The sequence below is a fragment of the Myxocyprinus asiaticus genome, chromosome 12 (genome assembly GCF_019703515.2).
Source record: "Myxocyprinus asiaticus isolate MX2 ecotype Aquarium Trade chromosome 12, UBuf_Myxa_2, whole genome shotgun sequence".
NCBI classification, from domain to species: domain Eukaryota; kingdom Metazoa; phylum Chordata; class Actinopteri; order Cypriniformes; family Catostomidae; genus Myxocyprinus; species Myxocyprinus asiaticus.
In genome coordinates this window covers 21895906-21921644 of record NC_059355.1, presented here as the reverse complement: position 1 = coordinate 21921644, position 25739 = coordinate 21895906, and the positions used below count along the sequence as shown (strand labels likewise).

Below are 25739 nucleotides of genomic sequence, written 5' to 3'. Positions count from 1 at the left end.
TCTCAGATGTAGATGCTCAATAGTTCAGTTCACTTATAATATGCATTTAGAATGACACCGGAGGTGCATTTTACCAGAATTTGAAAAAGAAGTGAATTAAACTACTGTGAATTTGCCTACAAACAGACACATACTGGACTTCCTGGAGAGTTTAGAATGTCAAAAATAAAAGCGTGGGGTTTAAAAAGTGCACGATTTAAATATATTACTGTTGTATTTAAAATTACAATTAAAAGTCAATAATAATAATATTGATAACAATTTATTATTATTATTATTGTCATCATTAGTATTTGTTTACAATTTATAACAATATTTAAGTTGAATGGGTTCCAAAAAATAACTGTCAATGAAAAGTGGACTGATGTCTTACAACTAAATTGAACAAAAAGAGATCTGAATGCTTTTAAGTCCAGATGCAAGTTGAACATTTTTTTTCTACTGAAGACTTGAAGACTGGAATTACTGTTAATTTTGCTGCTACATTATCCAGTATACTAGTTAATAATAAAGTGTTTCTTAATAAGCTATACATTTATATTGAAATAATGTGTAGTTCGAGGTTTGTGTTTCTTTACATATTAAAGAGTACTCCCAATTAGTTCCACACAATAAAGTAAAGATATTCTAAACTGATTATGCAAAAAAACAACAACACTGGTATCGGCTTGGGATCGGTATTGGCCGATTCTGAGATTTCCGATATCGGAATCGGATCGGAAGAGAAAAAGTGGTATCGGTGTATCCCTATTTATAAAAGTAGTTCATGCAACATGTGCATCATAAACCAAATCTTCTGAAGGCATATCATAGGTTATCACAAGTTATTTTAGAGTGAAAATCTTTATTTCCCCCATAGTCCTTCTGTACCCATTCATGAGTGCATGAGAGAAGCTCGTTCACAATGACTCTGTGTTTACACCAGGACTTGCGTTGTTCTCGCGAGGACTTGCAATGTTTTTGCAAAGCGGCACGCAAGCCATTGTAAACAAGATTCTGTTGTGCACTCATGAAAGCGCACAAGAGAGCTATGGCAGACGCTGTCAATATTTTCACTGTAAAATAACTTACATCGGATGTCTTCATAAGATCGTATTCCTTCGTATGCCTTTTTGGGTGCTTCTTAAGCTTTGAAGTGAGTCACTATTAAATGCCATTGTATGTAAGTCAGGACAACATTTTTAAAACTTCAGAATAAATAAAGTAATATGGGCTTGGAATGGTGAGCAAATGAATAAAACCCTTAATGTTTCATCAAAGGAGACATTGAGCAATCAAAGACCCAATCTTTGTTCCAGTTAAAGAGTTTCTGCATTAGTTTGGTTTGATGTGATTTTGATGGAGATATCTTGCTCTGACAGGCTGCTGCATGAGGAGCAGGAGACTGATGTCACTCTGTGCGTGGGTTCTGCGGTTCGGCTGAAAGCGCACAGAGCAGTGCTGCTGGTCCGAGCTCCTCATCTCCTGGAGGGAGCTGGGTCAACTACACCTGTCATCCACCTGCAGGGGATTGAACCTGCAGCCCTCAAAGAGTTTATACAGTATGTCCCTGCATTCTCCTGTTATTTTCCTTATTTCTTCTCACCCTGATGTTCTTCACATTTAGGCATTCAAAAACTGTAACTCTGACACAAACCGGGGGTTGATTTCAGCTGTTCAGCGATTTCTTTCTTCTCAAATTACATAGTTTAAATGCAAATCAATATTTAATGTCGATGTATTTATTTATTTGGTTAGCAGCCGTATAATAAGCAGGATAATGTACAGTCAGTCGGTTGTTATCGCAAAATAAACTCCTTCAGTCATTTTGAACTGTCAGAGTGAACCTTTTTTGGGTGATCTGTGTGAAAAAGCAAAGCTATTTATGTTTGCTTGATAAAATGTTACATGTACTCCTGGTACCACAGGAAAGTGTACACAGAAGACAAGTGCCTGGAGAAGGAGAATAATGCCTTAAATACACACAATGGACACCCACCGGTAGTGAACGGTACCTCTGCAGACGGCCATGATATCAACTCTCAGGACAGCTCTGACACAGGTGAGGACGAACAACATTTCCAGATATCTTTTAAGATATAGTATCTGCCACAAAACACCCGTGACGTCAGTACGTGTGTACTTTAATCCTCCTCAGCATTAATCACTCTACGGGTCTCCTTTCTTCCACTAATTAAGAGCTGAACTCTCACCGACCTTTACTGATCAGTTCTGCCCACTGGAATGGCATTACTGCATTTGTTTATGAATCAGGAATGTGATTCATCTGGATTAATCCGGAATTCCATTTTTTCCGACCTTAAAATGTGACCCGTGTGAATTGTGTAAATACATAAACAAAAATAAAGAGGGGTTAATAATTCATCAGGGTTCATGTTATCGACAATGTCCTGTCTGGTGCATTCTCTGTCAGCATTTTACATACAAACAAGTATCATACAAACTTCCCTTGGAACTGCTTCACTCAGTTAAACTTCACTGCTGCTTCTGCATCACGCACATACTTTGTTGAGAACGCGCGAGACGGATGTTCATGATTTTCGCCCTTAAGGCTTCATTCAAGTAAGACAGGTTTATTTTGATTCATCAAGAGAAATAAAATGGTTGGATATAAAACAGCTTTGAAACGTTGTCACAGTTGCTGACAGGTTAAAAATAGCTGCAATTACAGCGTTACTGATGTGATATTTGCAGAAAAATTGTGACATTTATCTTAAGTACTCATTGCCAGTATATTGAACCATTTGTCTGTATAATTATAAAACCCTGCAGATACAGTGCAGACATTAGAATTTTTAGATTGGGAATTGAACTTGGGTTGCAGATGTAATAAAAATGGACAAACGTTTTTGGAAGACCGCTCTTTGTAAAACTCTGTAATTTAAATGCACAATGCAGAAATAATACTAGCCACACAATGAAGAGGGGTCGGCACCCATAAGAACATGTAATATTAAATTTTTATTCATTATCATTTTCACGTTAATGGGTAAAAACCAGCGTGACAGTTGTAAAAACCAGCACGTAAGCAGTGATGGGCACAAATACATGAAAATGTATTTAAAATAAAAATACAAAATACTGTGTGGAAAAAATTTATCAAAATAAAATACAGTATTTTGTATCTTGAAAATACACAAAATACATGTAAAATTGGCCATTCAGTGAAATATCACTATTAGGCTGAAATCTATCTGGACCTATTCTGAATGCAAAGAACATTTTGGTGTACAACTGCTTAGAAACATTTGTTTTCATTTCACATCTCTTCCCTTCCCCATGCCCAGTAGGAAATAAGTTTTTCTCAAACACCATTTTTATTTTTATTTTTTGGATGTGATATGTCTGTGTTATTTATTTATTTTTTATTTTTTTGGACATAGCATCTGATATAAACTATGGGAATGTTTTATATCAAAGTACCATCTGATGACATCACTGTACCATGGCACTGCCACAGTACTTTTTTGTAAAAGTTAGGTAATGCAAGGCAATCAATTAAAGACAATTATATATAAACCGGTACATGATTACAAACTTACATAGTGAAAAATACCAAATAGCAGCCATTTCTATAATTATTTCTGTCCAGGTTACACTGCAGCTTGCTATTACTTGAGGCGAACAATATTAAATAAATCACGTGTAAAGATTGGGTACTTTTCTTGCTATCTAGCAAGGAGCAATGCTTCACACACTTGACTAGCTAGCTAGTCAATACACAAGCAGTTGCTAACACCAACAACCGATTAGCTAGCAAGACTGACTAGCTAGTGCTATTGTCCAGTGCTAGTACTAATGCTATTTTCCCCTTGCCAGTGCTCTTTTATTCCTTCATGTTAACTGAAAGCAAATCTGAAAGATGTTCCATTTTAGCTTGCTAACCAGCTATCTAGCTAACGATAGTTAGTGAACTTGCTAATGATAGTTCGACTAGCTCGCTAGCTAGCTGCTGTCTAGTTTTGATTTCCTCACTGTTGACACACATTGCTTTGGCTGGTGAGAAATATCATAGCTACATTAATATTTTAATGGAAAATAACTGAAATAAAATAAATAACTGTTGCCAGCAATTATTATGTTTTTTTGCAACAAGTAGAATCAACCATCACATCCTCACCTTATCTTTCTCCATATTACCTTGCATGAATGCAGAAAATTCGCTCACCCAGTGCTAGATGGAGCCGTTCTCTCTGACATCTGCTGCTCGCATACATAAAAGTTGGGGTTGGGGGGCGTACTTGAACTAGTTGATACTGGAAATCAGCAGCCTAATAAAGAGGTTGACTGGCACAAAGTATTTTGCTCTGGACATTTTCCAGCTTTTTTGTGCTTAGCCGATCACATGCCTGATGAATAGTAAACCCACCAACACACTGCAGTGTCATGAACACTCATTCTGCTTCATTTCTCTGTTTATCAGGTTTAGAGCATTTAGAGCCAGCCTCAGGGCTTGGGGCAGATCTTTTGGCTCTGTTTCAGAGGGGTGATATGTTTGACATCAGCATCCAGGTGGCAGATGGAGTCTTTTCAGCACACAGGTAAAATCCTGAACAGCTCCTGCTTTCTGTGTCTTGCATGAACTTACTCCGGTGCTTTTATCTCATTAATGTTAACTCTTATATAAGTCTTTATGCATGACATGTAGTATCACTGATTCCAAATTCATCATTCAGTCAGTGAACTGTACTTCCACCACTTTCAGCTTTTTGTGTGAGCATTCACCACTCGACTGCGCCTCTTTACACAGAGACTCTTTAAACTGTTTTTTTTCAGTGCACTACCACTGTCATCCATTGATTAACAAAACGGATATACACTCATGAGCACTTTATTAGGAACACTATGGTCCTAATAAAGTGCCCGACGTGGTCTTCTACTGTTGTAGCCCACCCGCCTCAAGGTTCGACATGTTGTGCATTCTGAGATGCTATTCTGCTCACTACAATTGTACAGAGGGGTTATCTGAGTTACCATAGCCTTTCTGTCAGCTTGAACCAGCCTGGACATTCTCTGTTGACCTCTCATCAACAAGGCGTTTCTGTCCACAGAACTGCCAATCACTGGATGTGTTTTTGTTTTTGTTTTTGGCACCATTCTGAGTAAACTCTAGAGACTGTTGTGTGTGAAAATCCCAGGAGATCAGCAGTTACAGAAATACTCACACCAGCCCGTCTAGCACCAACAATCATGCCACGGTCTAAATCACTGAGAACACATTTCTTTCCCCATTCTGATGGTTGATGTGAATTTTAACTGAAGCTCCTGACCAGCATCTGCATGATTTTATGCATTTCCATGCAATTATTAGATGATTGCATTGATAAGTAGGTGTACAGGTGTTCCTAATAAAGTGCTCGGTGAGCGTATAGTCCCTTCCCAAAACTGAAAGTGTTGCTCAGTCAGGCTGGTCGAGATGCGCCACACTTTACATCTGTGGGAGAAATGGCTCACTTAGAGTTGTCTGTGCATATTTAGCTGGCGTAGGAGGAAGTATTTAATTTTTTTTTTTACACTCTTTACCTTTAAACATCGAAAGAATAAAGGGCCATTCAAACCGAATGCATTCTTATGTTAGAAAAACTTGATGTAGCGCAATGAACGGACCAGAATGCAGGTGTCTCAAGATGTCTTTCTCACACACATATGTACTTTTTACTGTCATGCATAATTTCATAGTTTTACTTTTTGACAAGCACAGGAAGTTTTTTTTAGCATTAGTGCTACAAAATGAAGAGCAGAGGATATGCAATAGGTGTGTAATCGATGTCTTATCTTTGTATTTGATCATTCTCGTGATGCCAGAGATGATGGGAAATGTAGTGTGACGTGTAATATCATGTAATGTAATGTAATGTGAGGTATGTAAATAAGATAAGGGTGACTCAGGCAATATTCATGGTATATCCTGGCAGCCTTAAAGATGCACTGTATTTTTTTCCTATAGAAATGAAGTGTGATTTTGAAACATATGAATAAAATCATGACCACTCACATTAGATGAAGACTCCAGTCATATCAGTAACCTTATTAAAGCTATTTTATTCTACATGGAGAGGGTCCCCTTATGGGGGCTGCCATGATGAGATCACATGACCAGCCCAATACTACCCCATTAATCTCAGTAAACACCCTGTATTAAGACACTTTCACTCATGGATTAAATTAACAGAATATTCTGGGTTCAATACAAGTTAAACTCAATCGACAGCATTTGTGGCGTAATATTGATTAACACAAATATTAATTCTGACTTGCCCTTTTCTTTAAAAAATGCAAAAATCTGGGTTACAGTGAGTCATTTACAGTGGAAGTGAAGGGGGACCAATTTTTAAGTGTTAAAATACTCACTTTTTCAAAATTATAGCCACAATATATAAACAATATGTGTGTTAACATGATTTTAGTGTCATAAAATAACTTGCTAACCATTTCTGTGTGAAGTTATAGCCAATTTTGTTGCTATGATGATGTAATGTCAACAAACCTTAAAATGACTGTAAAAATGACGATTTTACAGCTCAAATAATACAGTACATGAGTTGTAACAGAATAATTCATTTAAGTGCTTTTATAAAATTATAAGCTTCAAATTTCTGCCTTTAAACCCTCCAAAAATTGGCCACAATAATTTCCATTGTAAGTGCCTCGATTTTTGCTTTTTATTTTAAGAAAACGAGGGATGAGTCTAAATTAATTTTTGCAGTAATCAACATTATGCCACAAATGTTGTCGATTGAGCTTAACTTGTATTGAGCCCGGAATATTCCTTTAATCATGGCTGACTGTAAATAGTGGATTTCTTTAGTGGTATCTGTGACTGAAAACTATTGCATTTGAATGATTGTGCATCCATGTTCCTAGGTATCAGTGCAAATCCAAGACAACATACACAAAAAATAATTAAATTCTCATTATTCTTCACAAACAGTACACAAAAAGGATACAAATAAAAAGGCAGAATAGAACAGAACGCAGGTGTCTTGACACACATTGTTTGTTTAACTAAAAAAAATTGAAGTTCTTTTTAATTTTGGCATGCCTTCTTAAAAACGTTGTGCTCCTGTGTGAGATGCAGAAAAATAAGTGTGTCTTTGGGCAACGGTCAGAGATGTCCATCTAGCACATGTTTTCATAGAAAAACAATTGGGAAAGCAATTGAAAAACAGCACAGACAGATGCAAAAACGTGTTCGGTGTGAACGGCCCCTTAATTGTACAGTCAACATTCACAATTAAAACGTAATGACTCAATGATATCAATTTGTATCCACCATAGTTTTTAATTGAACGGTCCCCCACTCAGAAAGTCCTTAGTTTCCCACTGGAAACTTCAACATTATGGAGCCGTTCTTGTGTGCTTATATTGTAAATACAGTCATTAAACAGTTTTGAGCTTCATAAGCCCAACATAATGTGGGCCACCCCACCACCCAAGGCCTGTTTTAAAAATATCAAGCCCATGACCCTTGGTGATGTGGTGTGAAATGTGTGTCAGTGAAAGGGAAGATAACATTATGTGTGTGTGTGTGTTTCTCCTTTCCCGCGGGGCCATTATTTGCATGCGCTCGCAGTATTTCCGAGCAATGTTGTGTGGCAGTTGGATGGAGAGTGTGCGTCAATGTATCACTCTGCAGGGGTAGGTTGTATAGGACAAATCACTCCAACTCATCATCAATCCTCAAAGGTCTTTCACACATACTGTACAAGTGTCAGATACAGTTACTTGATGTCTGTCCAAATTAAAGTTCACACAGGGACTCAGGAAGCTCCCTGCTGCAACCTATGTTTAAGATTATAAAGCAGGATTCTGATACTGAGTTCCTACATCATATATGTCTGAGATTGAATTTAATACCTTTATGTTTGCAGAACATATCCTTTAACATTCTCACTCCATACGAAAGGTTATAAATATCTGGTCACTTGTCTTGTGAGCTCTTAGTAAGACCTGCTATAAGGAGCATCTGCCAGCCTACAAATAATCAGTTATTCATAGCTCAGTCTGTGTCTGGAAAAATCAGGAAACCGCTCTCAATGTGTAGTGTTACATATCAAGCAGTTCAATCCATGATGTGCTTAAAGACCCCATTAAATAAAAAATAAAAAATGGAATTTTGTGGCTTTATGTCTGCTAGTTATGAGCAGAGTATTTGAGTATCCAGCTCCACTCCATGTCGTCCATTTCCCGCTTCCTCCCCGCTCACTGATAAGATGCAGAAAATGTGTTAAATTAAAAATAATTACATAATACTAGGAGAAAAGTTTAATTTGCTTTAACACTAACATTAGCCCAAGCCTATGGGTCTGTTCCAAAACTTAGTGAGCTGCCTTGGTGTCTCCTGCCTATATAGGCAGCTGTCTTCTATGGCAGCGTCCTACCAAAAATGATGCCTCATAAGAGACCGATTTGGAACACTCTACATAGTCGGCAGCCCCGTGCATATTTCAAATAGTGCTCCTCACACCCAGCGCAAGGGACACTCGACTCGCAACTGATTTCAATGCAGGTGGCAGTGGTGGCTCAGCGGTTAAGGCTCTGGGTTACTGATCGGTCGGGGGTTCAAGCCCCAGCACCGCCAAGATGCCACTGTTGGGCCCTTGAGCAAGGCCCTTGACCCTAACTGCTCCAGGGGTGCTGTATCATGTCTGACCCTGCACTCTGACCCCAGCTTAGCTGGGATATGTGAAAAAAAGAATTTCACTGTATATGTGCAAATGTATAATGTGTGATAAATAAATATAATTAATTAATTTAAATTAATTAATTAATTAGGTGAGACGAGAGAGACGACGCGATACTCTAATGAGCATAAATACGCACAGCGCACTCACATTTTGGGTAAAATAGTCAGTTTTGTATCATATTAAACTGTTATTTATTGATACTTTTCAGTATTGAATGGATTATAAGTACATTTATAATCTACATTTCTCTCATTTTGTCCTCCATCTTTGATTTATTTTTCCACCGAGGTCATCACAGTGCATTCTGGGATCGCATACCCGGGGAAGGATACATACGATGCTACCGCATAATTAAGATACCTACCTTTTGGAACAGCCTTCATGTCGGGAGTACGCCTGTGATGTCTTAAAATGCTGCCTCCGGAGGACGCTCACTAGGTTTTGGAACAGACCCACTATTTAATTATTTATATTTATAACATTCTCTGTATTAAATAAATAAGTTATTTATCTATTAATATAATGTATATAATCTATAGATTTAAATATCTATATAATCTATCTATAAATCCATAAATTACCAAATAAAATAAAAAATGATTAAAACGAAAAAAATAAATAAACTTGTATTGTATTTTAAGGCCTACCTTCAAACTCAGTGCCTCTATGCTTGACATTATGGGAAAATCAAAAGAAATTAGTATTGGTATTGGAGAGGCCATCACAAAGCCCTGATCTATAGCCGATAGAAAATTTGTGGGCAGAACTGAAAAAGTGTGTGCGAGCAAGGAGGCCTACAAACCCGACTCATTTACACCAGTTCTGTCTGGAGGAATGGGCCAAAATTTAGTGAGAAAATATTTATTAAAAATTAAATATAAAAATTTATTGTGAGAAGCTTGTGGAAGGCCACCCAAAATGTTTGACCCAAGTTAAACAATTTAAAGGCAATGCTACCAAATACTAACAAAGTGTATGTAAACTTCTGACCCACAGGGAATGTGATGAAAGAAATAAAAGCTGAAATAAATAATTCTCTCTACTATTATTCTGACATTTCACGTTCTTAAAATAAAGTAGTGATCCTAACTGACCTAAGACAGGGAACGTTTTCTATGATTAAATATCAGGCATTGTGAAAAACTTTTAAATGTATTTGGCTAAGGTGTATGTAAACTTCTGACTTCAACTGTATACTGTATATACTGTACAGCATATGTCATTACTAAGTTAACTTTCAGAAATATTAGCTTTTGAATCTTTTAAAGATGTTTAAGATTTTAAATCCACCCCTCTCTACCTCGACTCACATTTGCTGAGCTTCTTCATCTGCAAATAAATTGCATAAATTATGGCACTAAAATACATTTTAGATGGCAATCAATTAAAGTCAAACTACGCAAAATTAAAAAATGGATAAGTTCGGTTGTTTTTTAGAACGTTATAAGTTAAATTCTATTTAATGCCGGACATAATACAGTAAAGATGCCTTAGATTAGAATGATGAAATGATTATTCAAAATACTTAATTGGGGAGAGAGAGACATGTATTACTGACATTTAGATCTTTTTTCCACATATCAACTGATATGATGGTGTTTTTGGGACACATGCCTTGTAAGATTCCACAACAAACCTTTGGTCATGGCAGTCACATCCCCTCCTTCGCTGTCATTAAATTTCAATATACATACAGTATGTATTTGTTTATCACATTCTTTCTGATAAAATCAGAAATGTCAATTAAATGGATTTAATTGTTCAAAATCGACTGGTAGAAGTGAAGTGTGTGCTAATACAATCTCTATTAATACCAGCCATGATTTTTGTGTCAGTTGATGAAAATTATTAATAATACTTACATTCCCCATAATTTAACGGAGAGTACATCCAAATCCTGATGAGAATAACATTTTCTAAGCATATAAAAGAAGTGTGTCACTACCATAGAAATATTTCTATTCTTCTAATTCATTGCATACAGTCCATTTGCACTAACAACTTCTTATGAATGTGCTGTTTCTGTTTATATCGCTGGTGCTTGAGGGAATGGACTAAATAATTGGATGCATACGCTGCAATAACTGGAGAAAAACATCCAAAAGTAATTCCACTTGGCCTTTGCATGGCCTTTGTTTGATAATATATATATAAATAATATTAAATAAATAAATAATATTCTTCTTCTTCACCCTCCGAGTACAAACTGTCAGGTGTGTGCTTGCTGTAGTTTGAAGTAAACTAAAGACTATTGACTAGGACAGGGCCTTTGAAATGTCCAGCCCTTCTTGTTTCAACTGGAAATAGGCTAACACAGAAAAGAAAATTGTTTTAATTAAATAATTTCAGTCTTTATCTATTCATTTTTAGAAACAAATAATTGATTTAAGTCAAGTTGTTTAATTTATCATTTGTACAGCTTACACCGGGGTTACTAGGCATTAAAATGCTTTAAGATGAGGCTCAGACACTAACAAAATGGACAATACAACAACAAAACTGAGTCTTGTTCAAAACAAGTAGAAGATTTTGTATTGCAATACAGCAAGTAAAATACAGTACATAGCAGACAATGCAGTAAAGTGACATATGCTGTTAAATTTTAGAGCAACAATAAATAAATCATAGCAGTTACAATAAAGCCGCATATTAGTATTTAACAGAAAAGTGAAGTTGCAGTAAAGTGCATTATAGCCAGTCTGTTGAGTTAAAATAACCTTTGTGAGCATGTAAGGCTTCAAAATAAATGGAGTGTGTATCTGTTTTGTATTTATTTCTGATCAGTCTGGGTCCAGATGAGATGGAGGTTCTGCTTCATTTCATGTACGGTGCCATCGTAGACTTTCCTCCAGGAACCAATGTCAGGTACTTCAGTACACCTTATGTAGTCACATTTACTGCCTCTGGCTGTGATTAAACCAATCAGTGGCTTTAGCTGGATTTTGAGATGTGTGTGTGTGTGTGCGTGTTTGCTTCTCAGTCAGGTTGTGTTAGCGGCAGACATGCTGGGCCTGGAGGGGCTGAAAGATGTGGCTGAGATGGTCCTGACCCAAGACTACTGCCGCTTTTTCCCAAAGGTGAGACCAGCATTAGAGGTCACGGCATGTACATCCTATCTATTAGCGACTAGAAGTGTTAATATTCCTGTTATGCTTGGACTGTTAGTCCAAGTTATGTTTGGAGAGTGTGTATGTTCACAGGCAGTGCCAATAGCACTATCATCCTGTCATTTACTACTCTTTGGGGGCACATTATGTGATGTGTTTTTGTGAGCGAGTAAAGTCTGGGCTTTGGTTCAGCTTTTGTAGAGCATTCAAGCCAAAAAGACATTCTAGCACTTTGGTGTGACTCCAGAGCTGTATTCCTCCAATCACTGTACAGTTTTCTCAATTGCAGGTCAAACAGCTCTTTTCCCAGCTGTAGCTTTGTAATTTTTCTGCATCTCTTCAGGCAGAATTATACTAAAGAACTTCTGAACATATTATAAAAATAATAGGTATCACACACTTACTGACAGTGTAAATGGATACCGAAAAAAAACAAAAACAAGGCATCACACATCAATTAATTCAGAATCACACACTACCCCACTTTCAAATCAATCTGATCACAAGAAACTCGAACAGAAACGCAAGCCCTCCTGTTCAATGAGATTCATGACAGATGTAAACAAAAATGGGTGTACGAGAGCTCAGCCATTATTGTTGTTTCAAAGAAACAGGCCAAGCACATTTGGAGACCTCTGGAGACTGCAACACAAGTTGGAGGTGGGTGGCGTTAAGGGGGCTTTCAGACTGGCAGTTTAGTCCGAAACAGAGCATGGTTTGCATGAAAAATTTGGTAATGCGAAAGCTGTTTTGCGGACCGGGGAGCAGACCGTGGTACTGAACCCGAGACTACCTGTAGGAGGTGGTCTGAGTTCAGTTGCAATGGAATTGTGGCGTGGTTTGCTTGAGTGAGAAAGCAACCTGTACTCGGGTCCTCACTTGTTTAGGAAGTAAAATGACTTGCACATGCATTTTTGCCGATTTAAGCATGATGACATCATCAGTAGCAAAAACATGTGCACCATAAGTGGCAGGGGAACATTGTGAGGTGCCTTTTATATACATTTGTTAGAGAGCGTGCAACCATCTGCGTCCTCAAAAATGATTGTTTGTGAGCCTCAGATACAGTCACCTTCTGGACATACAAAACTGCTGAATTACGGCATACTATGCACAGAGGCACAGTTTTCGTTCACTATGGTGTGCACAATGACACAAAATTTATAAAAAAAACACACAAATATAGTGACCCGCGTTGTTTTCCATCATGTGCACGTTTGTGATGACGCAAGTTGATGACGGAAAAGTGCATGTCAGAAACCAGACCAACGCTGCGGGGGGCGGCGGGAACAATCGCTTTCAGATTTGGACCGCAAATAACGTACCCAGTGTGAAAACCACTTAAAAGTTAAGCTCCACTTTGAGTGCTTGTTCGCCATCTCCAATGCTTGAGCTTTGTGGCCCAGTGTGCTTGATTTCCATTGGCTGTTCACTACAGATTTGAATTGTTGAGCATTTTACACTACTAGATTTCTTCAATTTTTAGCTCTAAAATGTCTGACATGTTTTATAATCCTCCAACTAGATGGAATCATAGTTTGAGGGTAAGAAATTGGAGTCTGCACCCATCATATACTAAATTTTTTCGGTGAAATCTGTCAGCACCGACTGGCCCAAAATCTACACTCTGGAGCCAACAACACAGATGAGCACAGACTCGGCCTGATTGCAAAAAGGAGCTCAAATCTGTGTTAAGTCGGGTAGTGTAATTCAGCCTTTTGAAGTCCTGTAACAGACTCATCCCATTTTTACAGACTCTGTTCATGCAGGCGCAGATTGTTAAGAACATGAACGCTCTGACTTAAAGACAGCAGTGGGAAGCAGAGTCACAGTGTTTTGTGTAACAGTCTTTCTCTGTTCATGAAGTGCTGTCTTGTTTGTGCTTCAGAGTGTTTTCTCGATCTCACTCCTACTTTCCCAGACTGCTTTGAGAGCAGTCCAGTTTGTAGCCTTTTAGCCAGCAATTTCATCCTACACAAAATTGTGAGAGGAATGCATTCTCCCCCTCTCCTCTTTTGAACCTTTTCAACTCTTATGTGGTCTTCTTAAACTTAATTAAAGATGCATCAAGTAATTTTTTTCATTAAAGAGGTCATGACAAGAGCAATAAAATTTTCCTCGATCTAGTATTAACATAAAAGAGGTAATTGTACTGTAAAAACATAGTATATGTTTCAGAACTCAAAACTTCCTCCTCACTGCAAAAGAGCATTTGTTGAAACCAAGCTGCCAAAATGACTTGTTCCCTACTTCCTTCACATTGTGATGTCACACTGTGGTAGACATTTTTATCTGACCACCTCCACAACAGCACATCAATGCCTACTTTACCTTATCACCTCTGTAACCTGCCCAGTAGCAGTGAGTAGTGATGGCAAAGAGAGAGCAGTTCAGTAAAAACAGAGAGCCAATCATAACAGTGGGCTTTTACTGTCAAATCTTAAAGCAGCAGCACCAAAACCGAGCGTTTCTGACAGATGGTCAGAATGAGGGTTGAAAAAGGCATGCCATGACACCTTTAAAAAACGTTTACACCTAAAGAAGTCGTTTGCACTTTTGATATGTAAATGATGTAGCCTTATATGAGATAAACATTTCATAACCACAGAAAAAGTGGTTTTATTCTATATGGGGTGGTCCCTCTCAGGATTGCCTCCATGATCACATGACCTGCCAAAAATACAACTTAACCCCCCATTACCTTTAGTTTGTGAAATGAATTAATCAGGGTTAACAAATATGTCTGTGAAAAAAATATTTCTCCAATAGCATTGGTATTCAAAAACATTTGCTTTGGCCTGATGCTGCATCCTTGCCAATTGGTGTCAGTATAAAGTCCAAGATGACTGTTGAAAATGACTTGATCTGCATCTGAATTCACGTACTGTCAGAGTATGTACTGCATTTGATGAAGAACGTACTTCTCAGCCATTAAAAAAGTACGTTCTTTAGATATGCAGGTGAGAATGAATACATTCCCAGACATACTTCATCCGGGAACGTAGGCATTGTCCCATGACCCTAATACTTAATATGATTTAGTAACAATAGCTGCAAACTTAATCTACTCTGGTTTTGTTTAACCCTCTGGGGTCTGAGGGTGTTTTGGGCCCTGGAGAAGTTTTGACATGCCTTGACATTTGTGCTTGTTTCAGTTGCTTAAAAACATATTAATGCCTAAAGTCTGATAACACTGTATTCAGCACAAACTGGGCTACAATAATATGTGAACAACATGTATGTACATGTTTGTATTTTTGAGAAAATAACGTTTATGTGTGGTTTTTGAAAAAAAAAGTCTCTGAAATAAGGCCATATAACACATACTAAACATTTGTTCACAAGACAATCTTGTAGCCTAGAGTTTTTGCTACAAAATGATGTGAAAACCATCCTGATCACTCATTCATACAAAACAATATAGTAATTTAACTTTTGTAAGACACTTTTATTGTTAGAAAGGCCAAATGCGAGGAGGCGTGGATGATCATGCATATTGATGTGATTCACACCTGAGGAGACAAAGACCCCTCCCCTGAGAGAGAATGAATGTGAGGAGACTTAATGATTGAATGTATCATTTGTTTGTAGCTTATTCACAAAATCAAGTTTAAGTTAAAAGAAGTAATCTGACTATACATTTTCTTTACATAAAGACTTTACTTAAAAACTTTAGACCTACACTACCATTTAAAAGTTTTAGATCTGTAAGATTTTTTAATGTTTTTAAAAGAAGTCTCTTCTGCTCACCAAGGCTGCATTTATTTGATCCAAAATACAGCAAAAACAGTGATATTGTGAAATATTTTTACAATTTAAAATAACTGTTTTCTATTTGAATATATTGTAAAATGCAATTTATTCCTGTGATCAATGCTGAATTTTCAGTATCATTACTGCAGTCTTCAGTGTCACATGATCCTTCAGAAATCATTCTGATATGCTGATTTTCTAATATGGGCATATTTACAGCACATTTTAAACATTTACACCTGAACAGATATTTGCAAGCACAAGCTTCGTTGATGATAATGAGGCAGCATAAACACTAGTTAAAATATAATCTAAACATTTATATTATTTTTAGATCATATTACATATCATATTTATATCATACAGCATACAATTTAAATACCTGCTTTAGCTGAAAAACATTTAAATGTAACTAAATCTTGCCTATTAGGACATATTTCAAATTTTAATACTCTGAATACTGGCTGGCAAGTCTGGAAATAGTCCAACTAGTAAAATATGTACGTTTATATAAAATAGCATGTCAACTAATATGTAAGTAAAACTAAATGACTTACTCATCCGAAATTGTATCCTCGGCTGGATCAAGTCGCTCTTCAAACGTTCATTGTAGGAGTCCCACTCTTCTTCTGAGGAAAATGTGAACTCTTCCTCATCTGTGTAGCGTGCCATCTTCCAAACGTGCAGGAAAGTGAATGAATCTGATGATGAACTTGATGTTTTTTAAGGCGCTGTTGGGGACGTTTACCATTTGCATTGATCAGCACATTACCATATGAATAGCGCGCTCTGCTGGTGGGTGTGATCACATTAGCGATAATTAGCTGAGCCAGGAGAAACTGTACATCACTATGTTTCATACAGATTACATTGCAGGAGAATATTTGTTTTAAATTTGTATTGTTTTATTTAAAAGTAGACATTTTAAACTTTCTTTAGACATATGTTTCATCTTTGTCTGATAAGTATTCGTGGAGTTTCAGTTAATTTTTGTGACGTGTTTCAAAAAGATGCTCGCGGAGACAGAGACGGCTGAAAGCGCACCCTGTTTATTTTCTTTATTTTACAAAAGCACAAGGTTTTGTTGTTATTGTGAGTGTACACAAATAAAAGTAGACCCTTTATAGTCTCTAATGATGTCTTATACTTATCTGTATGCCCAAAAATTATGGAGTATTTTAAGTTGTTTCCGCTGTTATGAGAAAAAATCCAGCAGGATGCGCCGGCGCGTCCATCGACCCCAGAGGGTTAACAAATACAGTTTAACCAGAAGGATGAACTTTTTGGTACATATTGCTCTTACATTTGAAAAGAGCAGCTCGACTCACAGTTTTTGAATCTGACGTCTCTCAGTAGTAGTGTCCAGTGGACGTGCACTTCAGAATCTTGCCAGATGTAGCAGGTCATCCGGGTATTTCTCACATGTTTTACTGAGGATTCAGACACCGTACTCTGTTTTAAGCATACTATATTGTAGGGAAGTATGGATATTTGGATGCAGGGTTGGTGCATCTTTAAAGTACAGTTTATTTTGATTAGTTTTAGGGGCAAAATAATTTACCCCATTTTGCAAGCTCTTAATTGCTAATATCTAATTACTTCTAGCTTTCTAGGAGTTCTTCCAGTGCTACATTTTCAGATTAAGAATGATTTCAGTTGTAAATAACAGAATTATACACACACAAGATCTGTGTGGAAAATGTCCTGGTTACTTTCGTAACCTCTGTTCCCTGATGGAGGGAATGAGACATTGTGTCGATGTAGTGACACTAGGGGTCACTCTTGGGAGCCCCAAATACCTCTGCTTTTTTGAAAAAAGGCCAATGAGAATTGGCGAGTGGAATTTGCATGCCACTCCCCCGGAAATACGGGTATAAAAGGAGCTTGTGTGCAACCACTCATTCAGGTTTTGTGCTGAGGAGCCGAGACCAGGTCCCGGCCATTTCAGCCGGTAGTTCAGCGCTGTGGCAAGAGGGACACAACGTCTCGTTCCCTCCATCAGAGAATGGAGATTACGAATGGAATCACTCGACGTTGTGTCGATGTAGTGACACTAGGGGTCCCTATACAAAACGCCACAACTATCTAAACTGTGTTACGTGAACTGGTGGTGTGTGACGGAAGATGCAGTTTACCGACAGGGAAACAATTTTGCGGAAGATATCACATGGGGTCGCCTTCAGGGAACCAGCACATGTGGAGCACCTACCTCAGTACAGGGTCTCATTAGTGCACGTACTGGGCCAGCAGCGAGTTTCTCCGCAAACTCAACTGCTAGAGGGCTAAGGAGGAAAGTCATCCAGGGATCACAGTCTGTGAACACGACTGGGCGTCAAGAGCGCACGTCTTCGCCTCAAGGGAGGGAAAAGGCGCTATGCGCAAGCGGTACACCCAGCCAGCTGTCCCAGAACTTACCTGCTCGTTTGTGAGGCGCCCTGTCATTGAAACTGAGTCCAACTCCAAACCGAGAAAAGCTTGCTCTTTTCCCAGTTGACCCGAAGCCCCAGTCGGCTGAGGTGCCGGAGCACGAGGTCCCTGTGTGTGCACAGCAACTCTTGAGAGTGAGCTAGGATTAGCCAGTTGTCGAGATAGTTGAGGATGCGGACGCCCACTTCCCTTAGCGGGGCAAGGGCTGCCTCTGCGACCTTTGTGAAGACACGAGGGGACAAGGACAGGCTGAAGGGGAGGACCTTGTACTGGTACACCTGGCCTTCGAAGGCAAACCGCAGGAAGGGTCTGTGTCGAGGTAAGACCGAGATGTGGAAGTACGCGTCCTTCTGGTCTTCAGGATATACTGTAGCTGCAGACAGAGCTCCAAAAAGGGGCGGGAACTCCTAACCGCCAACAAAGATATTGGGAGCCCCTTATCAACCCTAACCGTCTGTGGAGGTGTCGCCCCCTTTTGGAGTTGGTGCAACCCCCTTTTGGAGTTGGTTCAATCCCTTTTGGAGTAACTCTGCCCCCTTCTGGAGAAACCACACCCTATTTTGGCGATTCCACCCCCATTTGGAGATCTCTGGCCTGCAGCTATATTTACTTGGGCTTCCCTGGGCCTCGGTGCTTGAGGAGATTAGCATCCCGGCATCCTGCCCGTCGGCCGCAACGCATCTAATTTGTGCTGGACCCTCCCCGCTCCGTTCCTGGACCTATGAAGATGCTAGCAGGTACAGAACGGTCTCCCAAGGAGAGGCGCACTCGGGTTTTAAAGGCAGCGGTAATGAGGCTCTTCGTTGAGTTCAGGTGAACCCCATCACGCACCAACAAATGGGGAAAAGTCACAGCGTCTCTCCTTTCTCTCCTCTGCCCACTCCAGTTGTGGGCCTGGCTGAAAAATGGCCCTCTGAAGAGGTGGGGTGACGATGATCTACGGGAGGGATGTGTCGTTCCGTCACATCTCTTGTGGGGTGGGGGGGGGGCGTGGGGAGGCAGTGGGAGCATCTTCCCTCATATACCAAATACTTTTAAATGAGGCTTTAGTTATTTTTGCATTAAAAGGACCTTTTTTCACTCTCACATGGCTGCGAGGGCTGTCCTCTCCCTCCCTCTCTTTCTTTCACGTGCACGCAGAGACCAAATGAGAGATATACCACGTGAAGATGGTTTAAGCGGAATTTCTTGCTTGTTTTTTATGTGTCAAAATGACGGACAGCGTTTTGAATAAAGACGGATTAATCTTGTGGTCACATGCAAGATTCTGAGAAAAATATCCAGTCAAATAAAAATTTACGAATCCATAGAATGCACGATAACAGTAAACAGCATGTCAGCGTCCTCGTCTAACTCAACGTGATAAGCAAAATCTCAAACATAAAAATAATAATAAAAAAAAACTTGACATGTCACTCTACTAATAACAGCCTCTTTGCACAACATCATGAGGATGACGCGCACCAAATGTATTCTGCTTCTAACACAGGTGTGCTGGCTGTCACGTGGACAAGTGCTTGTGGGTTTCTTTTTCTTGGATCTTCAGTGGTCATGAAACTTTAATATAACACCATAACCATGCACTGCAAGACTGTAAAAACCTCTTAAAATGGCATACCTTGTTGATGCTTTATAACAAGACCACCAAGCTGCTGCATGGCTCTGCGTCAGTATGTAATAGACCAGTAGAAATGTCAACCACTAGAAATGTATCAAGTATCATGTCTATCGCGGTTATGCGAAATCCATGGCAATACACGTTACAAAAAAAATCACTGTATTATAATCATCATTTTTCATTTCTCACGACCATCAATGATAGTGCTCTCGTGCTATGTGTTTGCTCATGTGCGCTCATGAGGAGAGAGAGCACGCATCCATGGCGGTGATATACTGTATATGTAGACTTACAGTATATATAAGTAGAGGGGGCTTCAAGGTAAAAGGGTTGGGAACCACTGGTCTGGCGCAGATTTTCATAGAAAAACAATTTAAAAAAAACCCAGCATATACAGATGCAGAATTGTTTCTTAGTTGTAGTTAATCTCATATAAAATATGTTAACATTTTCTAACTTTCATGAATAACCCATTAAGCATTATTGCATTATACAATGCTTAATAGACAGTTAAAACTGAAAATACATGAATGTAGTTATGAATGTCATGAAAGTTTGATTTGATAGATTTAAATGTTGATGAACAAGCCACTAATCTGTTAAGAATTAGGCCAACTGTACCTGCAGTATATGTTTGTTAATGGCAAATGGAAGTATAAAATGTCATCAGTATATTATTAGTTTATTAGTGGCTTAAGGAGATCCGTCAGGACTGATGTAGTTTTGTGCTGCCTGTAAGGTTACTTTAAAAAATAATAATTTGAAAAAGGTTTATTAGATTCATGTATCAAGAATCATTTGTTAATTAATTCTGTAATAATTTTGAATGCATGCATGCTCTGTAATGCATCCAGGTTCACAAAACAATCTGCTCTGAAATGCATTGTATAAAGGTCAGACTAAAATGATCAAGGACCTTGTAAGAAAACTTCAGTCACTCTTTCCTGAAGTCGCATGACCTACCCTATGGCTAGGAAGGCATACAGTTTGCCAACAGGACATTTCCCATAAGTTTGTTATGGTTAGATGTGTTTTTGTTCATGTTTTGTGTTAATGTCTTTTATTTTGAAAAGTGTTTCAAAATAAATGTCATGTTATTTCCTGTTTCCCTGCCATGTCATGTGATTCCCTGTTTCCTTGTCAAGTCATGTGATTATCCTGTTTCCCTCATGTTCATGTGTCCTGTTCCCATTGGTTATAGTCTTGTTATTAGTTCTGTTATGTCATTGGTTCATGGTCATTGTCTTGTTATCTTCTTTATTAGTTCAGTCTTGTGATTGGTTCTCTTGTTTACTTGTTACCCATGTCTGTGTATTTAAGCCCTCATGTTTGCCATTGTCTCTGATCAGGTACTGACTATGTAACATTGTTTTGGAAGTCAAGTCAAGTCAAGTCAAGTCAAGTCAAGTCAAGTCAAGTCAAGTCAAGTCAAGTCCATATTTATGTTTTGTAGTCACGTTTTTGGAATTCACTCTTCATGTAAAATAACATTGCACTTGGGTTCTTCACATCATCATCATCTGCCTGTCAATGCTGCCAGCATTGTTACAGAATACCTGACCGCAAAATGAACCCAGCAGTTCAGCTTCTTCATTTACGTCAGGGGAATCGTCCCCTGGAGGAATATGTAGAGGATTTTGTGCTCTGACCAGCAGGGTCGATTTTAATGAGATTGCCTTCAAGGACTGTTTTCGCTTTGGGCTGAATGAGCCAATCTCCTCCTTGATGCCAGGTGGCCAGAGTACCTAGGAGCCTAACTCAATTTATTGACCTTGCCCTACTGATATGTGGTTCATCGTTCACTGTGGGGAAGGTAGACGCCGAGCCAGAGTTCCACGTCATGGCCGCCGAGCCAGCGTCCCACGTCATGGTCACAGAGCTTGCGCCACCTTCTGCCCCTGATCTTGAGTCAGCTCCGTGCCATGTCACAGCCACGCCAGAGTCAGCTCCGTGCCATGTCACAGCCACGCCAGAGTCAGCTCCGTGCCATGTCACAGCCACGCCAGAGTCAGCTCCGTGCCATGTCACAGCCACGCCAGAGTCAGCTCCGTGCCATGTCACAGCCATGCCAGAGTCAGCTCCGTGCCATGTCACAGCCATGCCAGAGTCAGCTCCGTGCCATGTCACAGCCATGCCAGAGTCAGCTCCGTGCCATGTCACAGCCATGCCAGAGTCAGCTCCGTGCCATGTCACAGCCACGCCTCAGCCTGCCCCGTGCCATGTCACAGCAACGCCTCAGCCTGATCCATGCCATGTCACAGCCAAGCCCAAGACTGCTCCATGCCATGTCTCAGCCAAGCCCCAGACTGTTCCATGCCATGTCACAAGCAAGCCTCTGCTCCACGGTCCTGGCCCGCCTCTGCTCCACGGTCCTGGCCCGCCTCTGCTCCACGGTCCTGGCTCGCCTCTGCTCCACGGTCCAGCGCTCATGCCTGCCACGGCCAACAAGTCAGCATCCATACCTACCACGGCCAAGTTAGGATCCTGCCATACCATGTTACCATGTCATGCCATGTAACCACGTCAAGTTGCCACGGTCCCCCCCAGCTCCCTCTTGAACTCTGTGTTTTTGTTTTGGGGCGTCAGGAGCCACTCCTATTGGGGGGGATATGTCACGGTTAGATGTGTTTTTGTTCATGTTTTGTGTTAATGTCTTTTATTTTGAAAAGTGTTTCCATGTCATGTTATTTCCTGTTTCCCTGCCATGTCATGTGATTCCCTGTTTCCTTGTCAAGTCATGTGATTATCCTGTTTCCCTCATGTTCATGTGTCCTGTTCCCATTGATTGTATTCTAGTTATTAGTTCTGTTATGTCATTGGTTCATGGTCATTGTCTTGTTATCTTCTTTATTAGTTCAGTCTTGTGATTGGTTGTCTTGTTTACTTGTTACCCATGTCTGTGTATTTAAGCCCTCATGTTTGCCATTTGTCTCTGGTCAGGTATTGTTTATGTAACATTATTTTGGAAGTCAAGACAAGTAAAGTCAGGTCTAGTTTATGTTTTGTAGTCACGTTTTTGGAATTCACTCTTCATGTAAAATAACACTGCACTTGGGTTCTTCACATCATCATCGTCTGCCTGTCATTGTTGCCAGCATCGTTACAATGTTACTCTTTTCAAAAGTTATATCAAATTGAATAATAGTATATTATTATTGTGTGTAGGATTAATTACATCTATCCTACTTTCTCTATATTACTTTATCGCGACTGGGCCAAGTTGCTGAACAAAGAATAGGTGTCGTTGATGGCAGTCATGTGTTGGATTTCTAATGTTAGAAATACAGGAATTTTGGAATGAGCCATTTTTGCAGCTTTTCATAGTGCATTTATTTATGTATTTTTTTTTTTTTTTCAAAAATATATGACCCTTTTTATTACATGCTGCAAACAGTTATACACACTGGCAAGATTTTCTGTATGAAAGGGACACTAACATGCATCTGTCCTCTGCAAAATGGGCACCAAGCAAATCAAATCTTTGACCATTAATCATTTCATACCATTACCATTACGTAAATGCTCAATTCTTGAAACCCTTCACTCTAAACTCAGCGCACTGTGGTAAACCAGCTCAGAAAGCTGTGAATGTAGGTCGGGATTTTTCCAGTGACTCCAAGAGTGTGTGTTGAATCTCTGATCTTTTGGTGCTGCCTCCGCTGCGGGCAGTAGGATGAGGAGTCACACATCAGGACAGAAGTTTATCTGTACAGCCTCAATGATCTGATTGTATATTATCAGTGCTGGTCCAGTTCCAGCAGAAGCTACTGCCACTTGGTTTAATAACCTATATCATTGGAATAGTGAAGAATGAAAATCATTAACTCACCCTTATCTTGTTTTAAATCTGAATCATTATTTTTCTTCTGTGGAACACCAAAAGAGATATTTAGCAGAATTTACAGGCTACTTCTAAAAAAAAGTAGAAGCAGATTTATAATGTAAAGCTCCAAAAAGGACAAAAAACACCATGAAAGCAGTCCAAATGACTATATTGCAAGTCTTCTAAAGCCATCAAATAGATTTGTATGGCGAACAGAACAAAATATAAATCGTTATTCACAGAAATTCTTATTCACAGAAAAGAAAAAAGAAAAATGTGGATTTTTAACATTATGCAGGTGAGGAAATCGTGACAGAATTTACATATTTGAGTAAACTATTCCTTTACCCTTTAGGCTACAGCAGCCTAAACCTACAGTTAGCAGGCATCACACTGAAAACAAGTGTCTCTCATGAGAGATGATTGCTTGCACTAATGGATGTCTGTGTGTGTGTTTGTTTTAATCCACAGATGGGTCGCGGAGCATTTTGTGAAGTGCTGGTCAGAGAGGAATTTTGCCTTCCTCCCTCCAGAACTACAGAGAGAGTGCCTCAAAACTGTCATCGCAAACATGGTGTGTAACACACATACAGTACTGTACAACATGTGTTTACTTGGCTATCTAAATTATAAGTTCAAAAGACTAACCTTAAAGGCCCCAGCACACTCACAGAGAAGTTCTTCTTTATTCTTCGCTCAGAGCCAAAAAGAAGTTTGAAACAGCTGAGCAATGGCATACTGTTTGCGAACATTCAGACACTGGCCACTCTGCTTGGAGAGGCGTTTAGAGCTACATTTAAGTATGAGCACGTACAAGACTACATGTAAAACCTTGACTAATGTGACATTAAAATATGTTATCAATGATTTCATGCCTCATTCTATGAATAGAGATCTGTAAAAGATGTCTTGTTTATATTCTGAATTCATAGTGCTAACACGCTATACGTGGCCACAATATGTGCTGATTACACTCTGTTATTGTATTTTATTATGACATTGATACTACTGCAAAGATTGGTGTATAAAAGAGTGTTAATGGGCAGAATACAAACAGTAATACATCTTACTGACAGCATGAGTGAAGCAGCATATAAAACAAATGAGTAAATGAGCACTTAAGAGTATATGAGTCGATTAGATTCCTTTTAACTAATTAAAAAAACAAAAAACAAATGCATAACATGTTCTTGGAAAATGTCTCTATGTGAACGATTGTACAGATGTAAGTTTGCACCACCTCGCTAATAACTCTGTATGCCGGTTTGTTTATGTTGACTGAACTTGACTGACTGAACGGGAATTAGCTGTTGGCCTCAAAGTAGGTGGAGCTCGAGGTCACACCTTCCGATGACATGGACCAATGGCAGTAAGGTGTTTAGTAGCTGGTACGAAGTTTTTCTGAATTTTCGCCCTGGCGAGCTGTTACGAACCACTGAAACGAACTCAAAAACTCTTTAGTTTTGGCCACATTTTATTCTAAATGACATCACACCCGTTCGTTCTTCGATTTCGTAGGAGTCTTTAAGGCCCCTGCATACTTACAGAGAAGTTATTCTTCGCTTTGAGCCAAAAAGAAGTTGGAAACAGCTGAGCAACGACATACTAATTCTACCCCTAAAAGAAAACTTTTTGCATTTATAAAAAAACAAACAAAAAACACATTATTTGTTTAATTTAATTTATGAATCAACTTTCAATTTAGGATGTCCCAGAATGTCCCCAAAAGGAGGTTTTGTCAGATTTTGCTCACTTTTGGAAACACTTTTGCTTCAAAACAGACGCATTTATCCATAGACAACATCAAACACTCTTTCCTCACTTTTCTTCTGCTTCTGTCTTCAGCCTACAATAAAACATTAAGATGAGCTGTGATCTCAGTTTTAAGGAGCCCTTTTGTCTACAGAGCAATTACAGGCCTTAACTGAGAGTGTGTTTGTGTGTGTTATAGCCATAAGCAGCACATTCTTTCTTTAGCCATAGTCTCTAACGCACACTCAGACTCACACGCACACTTAGCCAGACCTTGAGCAGCTGCAGTAAGCCAAGTGCAGTTGTGTAACATTGGGTATTCCCCCTCCTGATTTCCAGCCTTGATGTGAAGTACTGTATATTGGATTACACTAGGAAATGTGCAGTCTCTAACAATGCATCCAGTGTGAGTCAGAGGAAGGAGGGAAGATGGACTCTGTGTGAATGACAGAGTGTATTTGTGATGATGTTTGTTGTGTTCAAGATGGTGTGCACAGCAATGTTTCCTGCATCGTTCCTGAATCTACAGCGCCAATACAGTAAATAGACAGCACGTCTATTGCGTTGACTTT

General features: G+C 39.2%; 1 protein-coding gene across 4 annotated transcripts in view; it reads left to right on the top strand.

Moving 5' to 3' along the window:
• Window positions 1-25739, top strand: part of LOC127449504 (BTB/POZ domain-containing protein 8-like) — a 43517-nt gene that overhangs the window by 3504 nt on the left and 14274 nt on the right. For 2 of the 4 annotated variants that reach the window (XM_051712984.1, XM_051712983.1), the window contains exons 3-8: window positions 1362-1541; window positions 1908-2041; window positions 4424-4541; window positions 11472-11552; window positions 11668-11764; window positions 23887-23989. In XM_051712984.1, the coding sequence (XP_051568944.1) occupies window positions 1362-1541; window positions 1908-2041; window positions 4424-4541; window positions 11472-11552; window positions 11668-11764; window positions 23887-23989 (713 nt within the window). Of the gene's footprint in view, window positions 1-1361; window positions 1542-1907; window positions 2042-4423; window positions 4542-11471; window positions 11553-11667; window positions 11765-23886; window positions 23990-25739 lie in introns of those variants that run through there. The other 2 variants (XM_051712985.1, XM_051712986.1) reach the window with 2 other exon arrangements.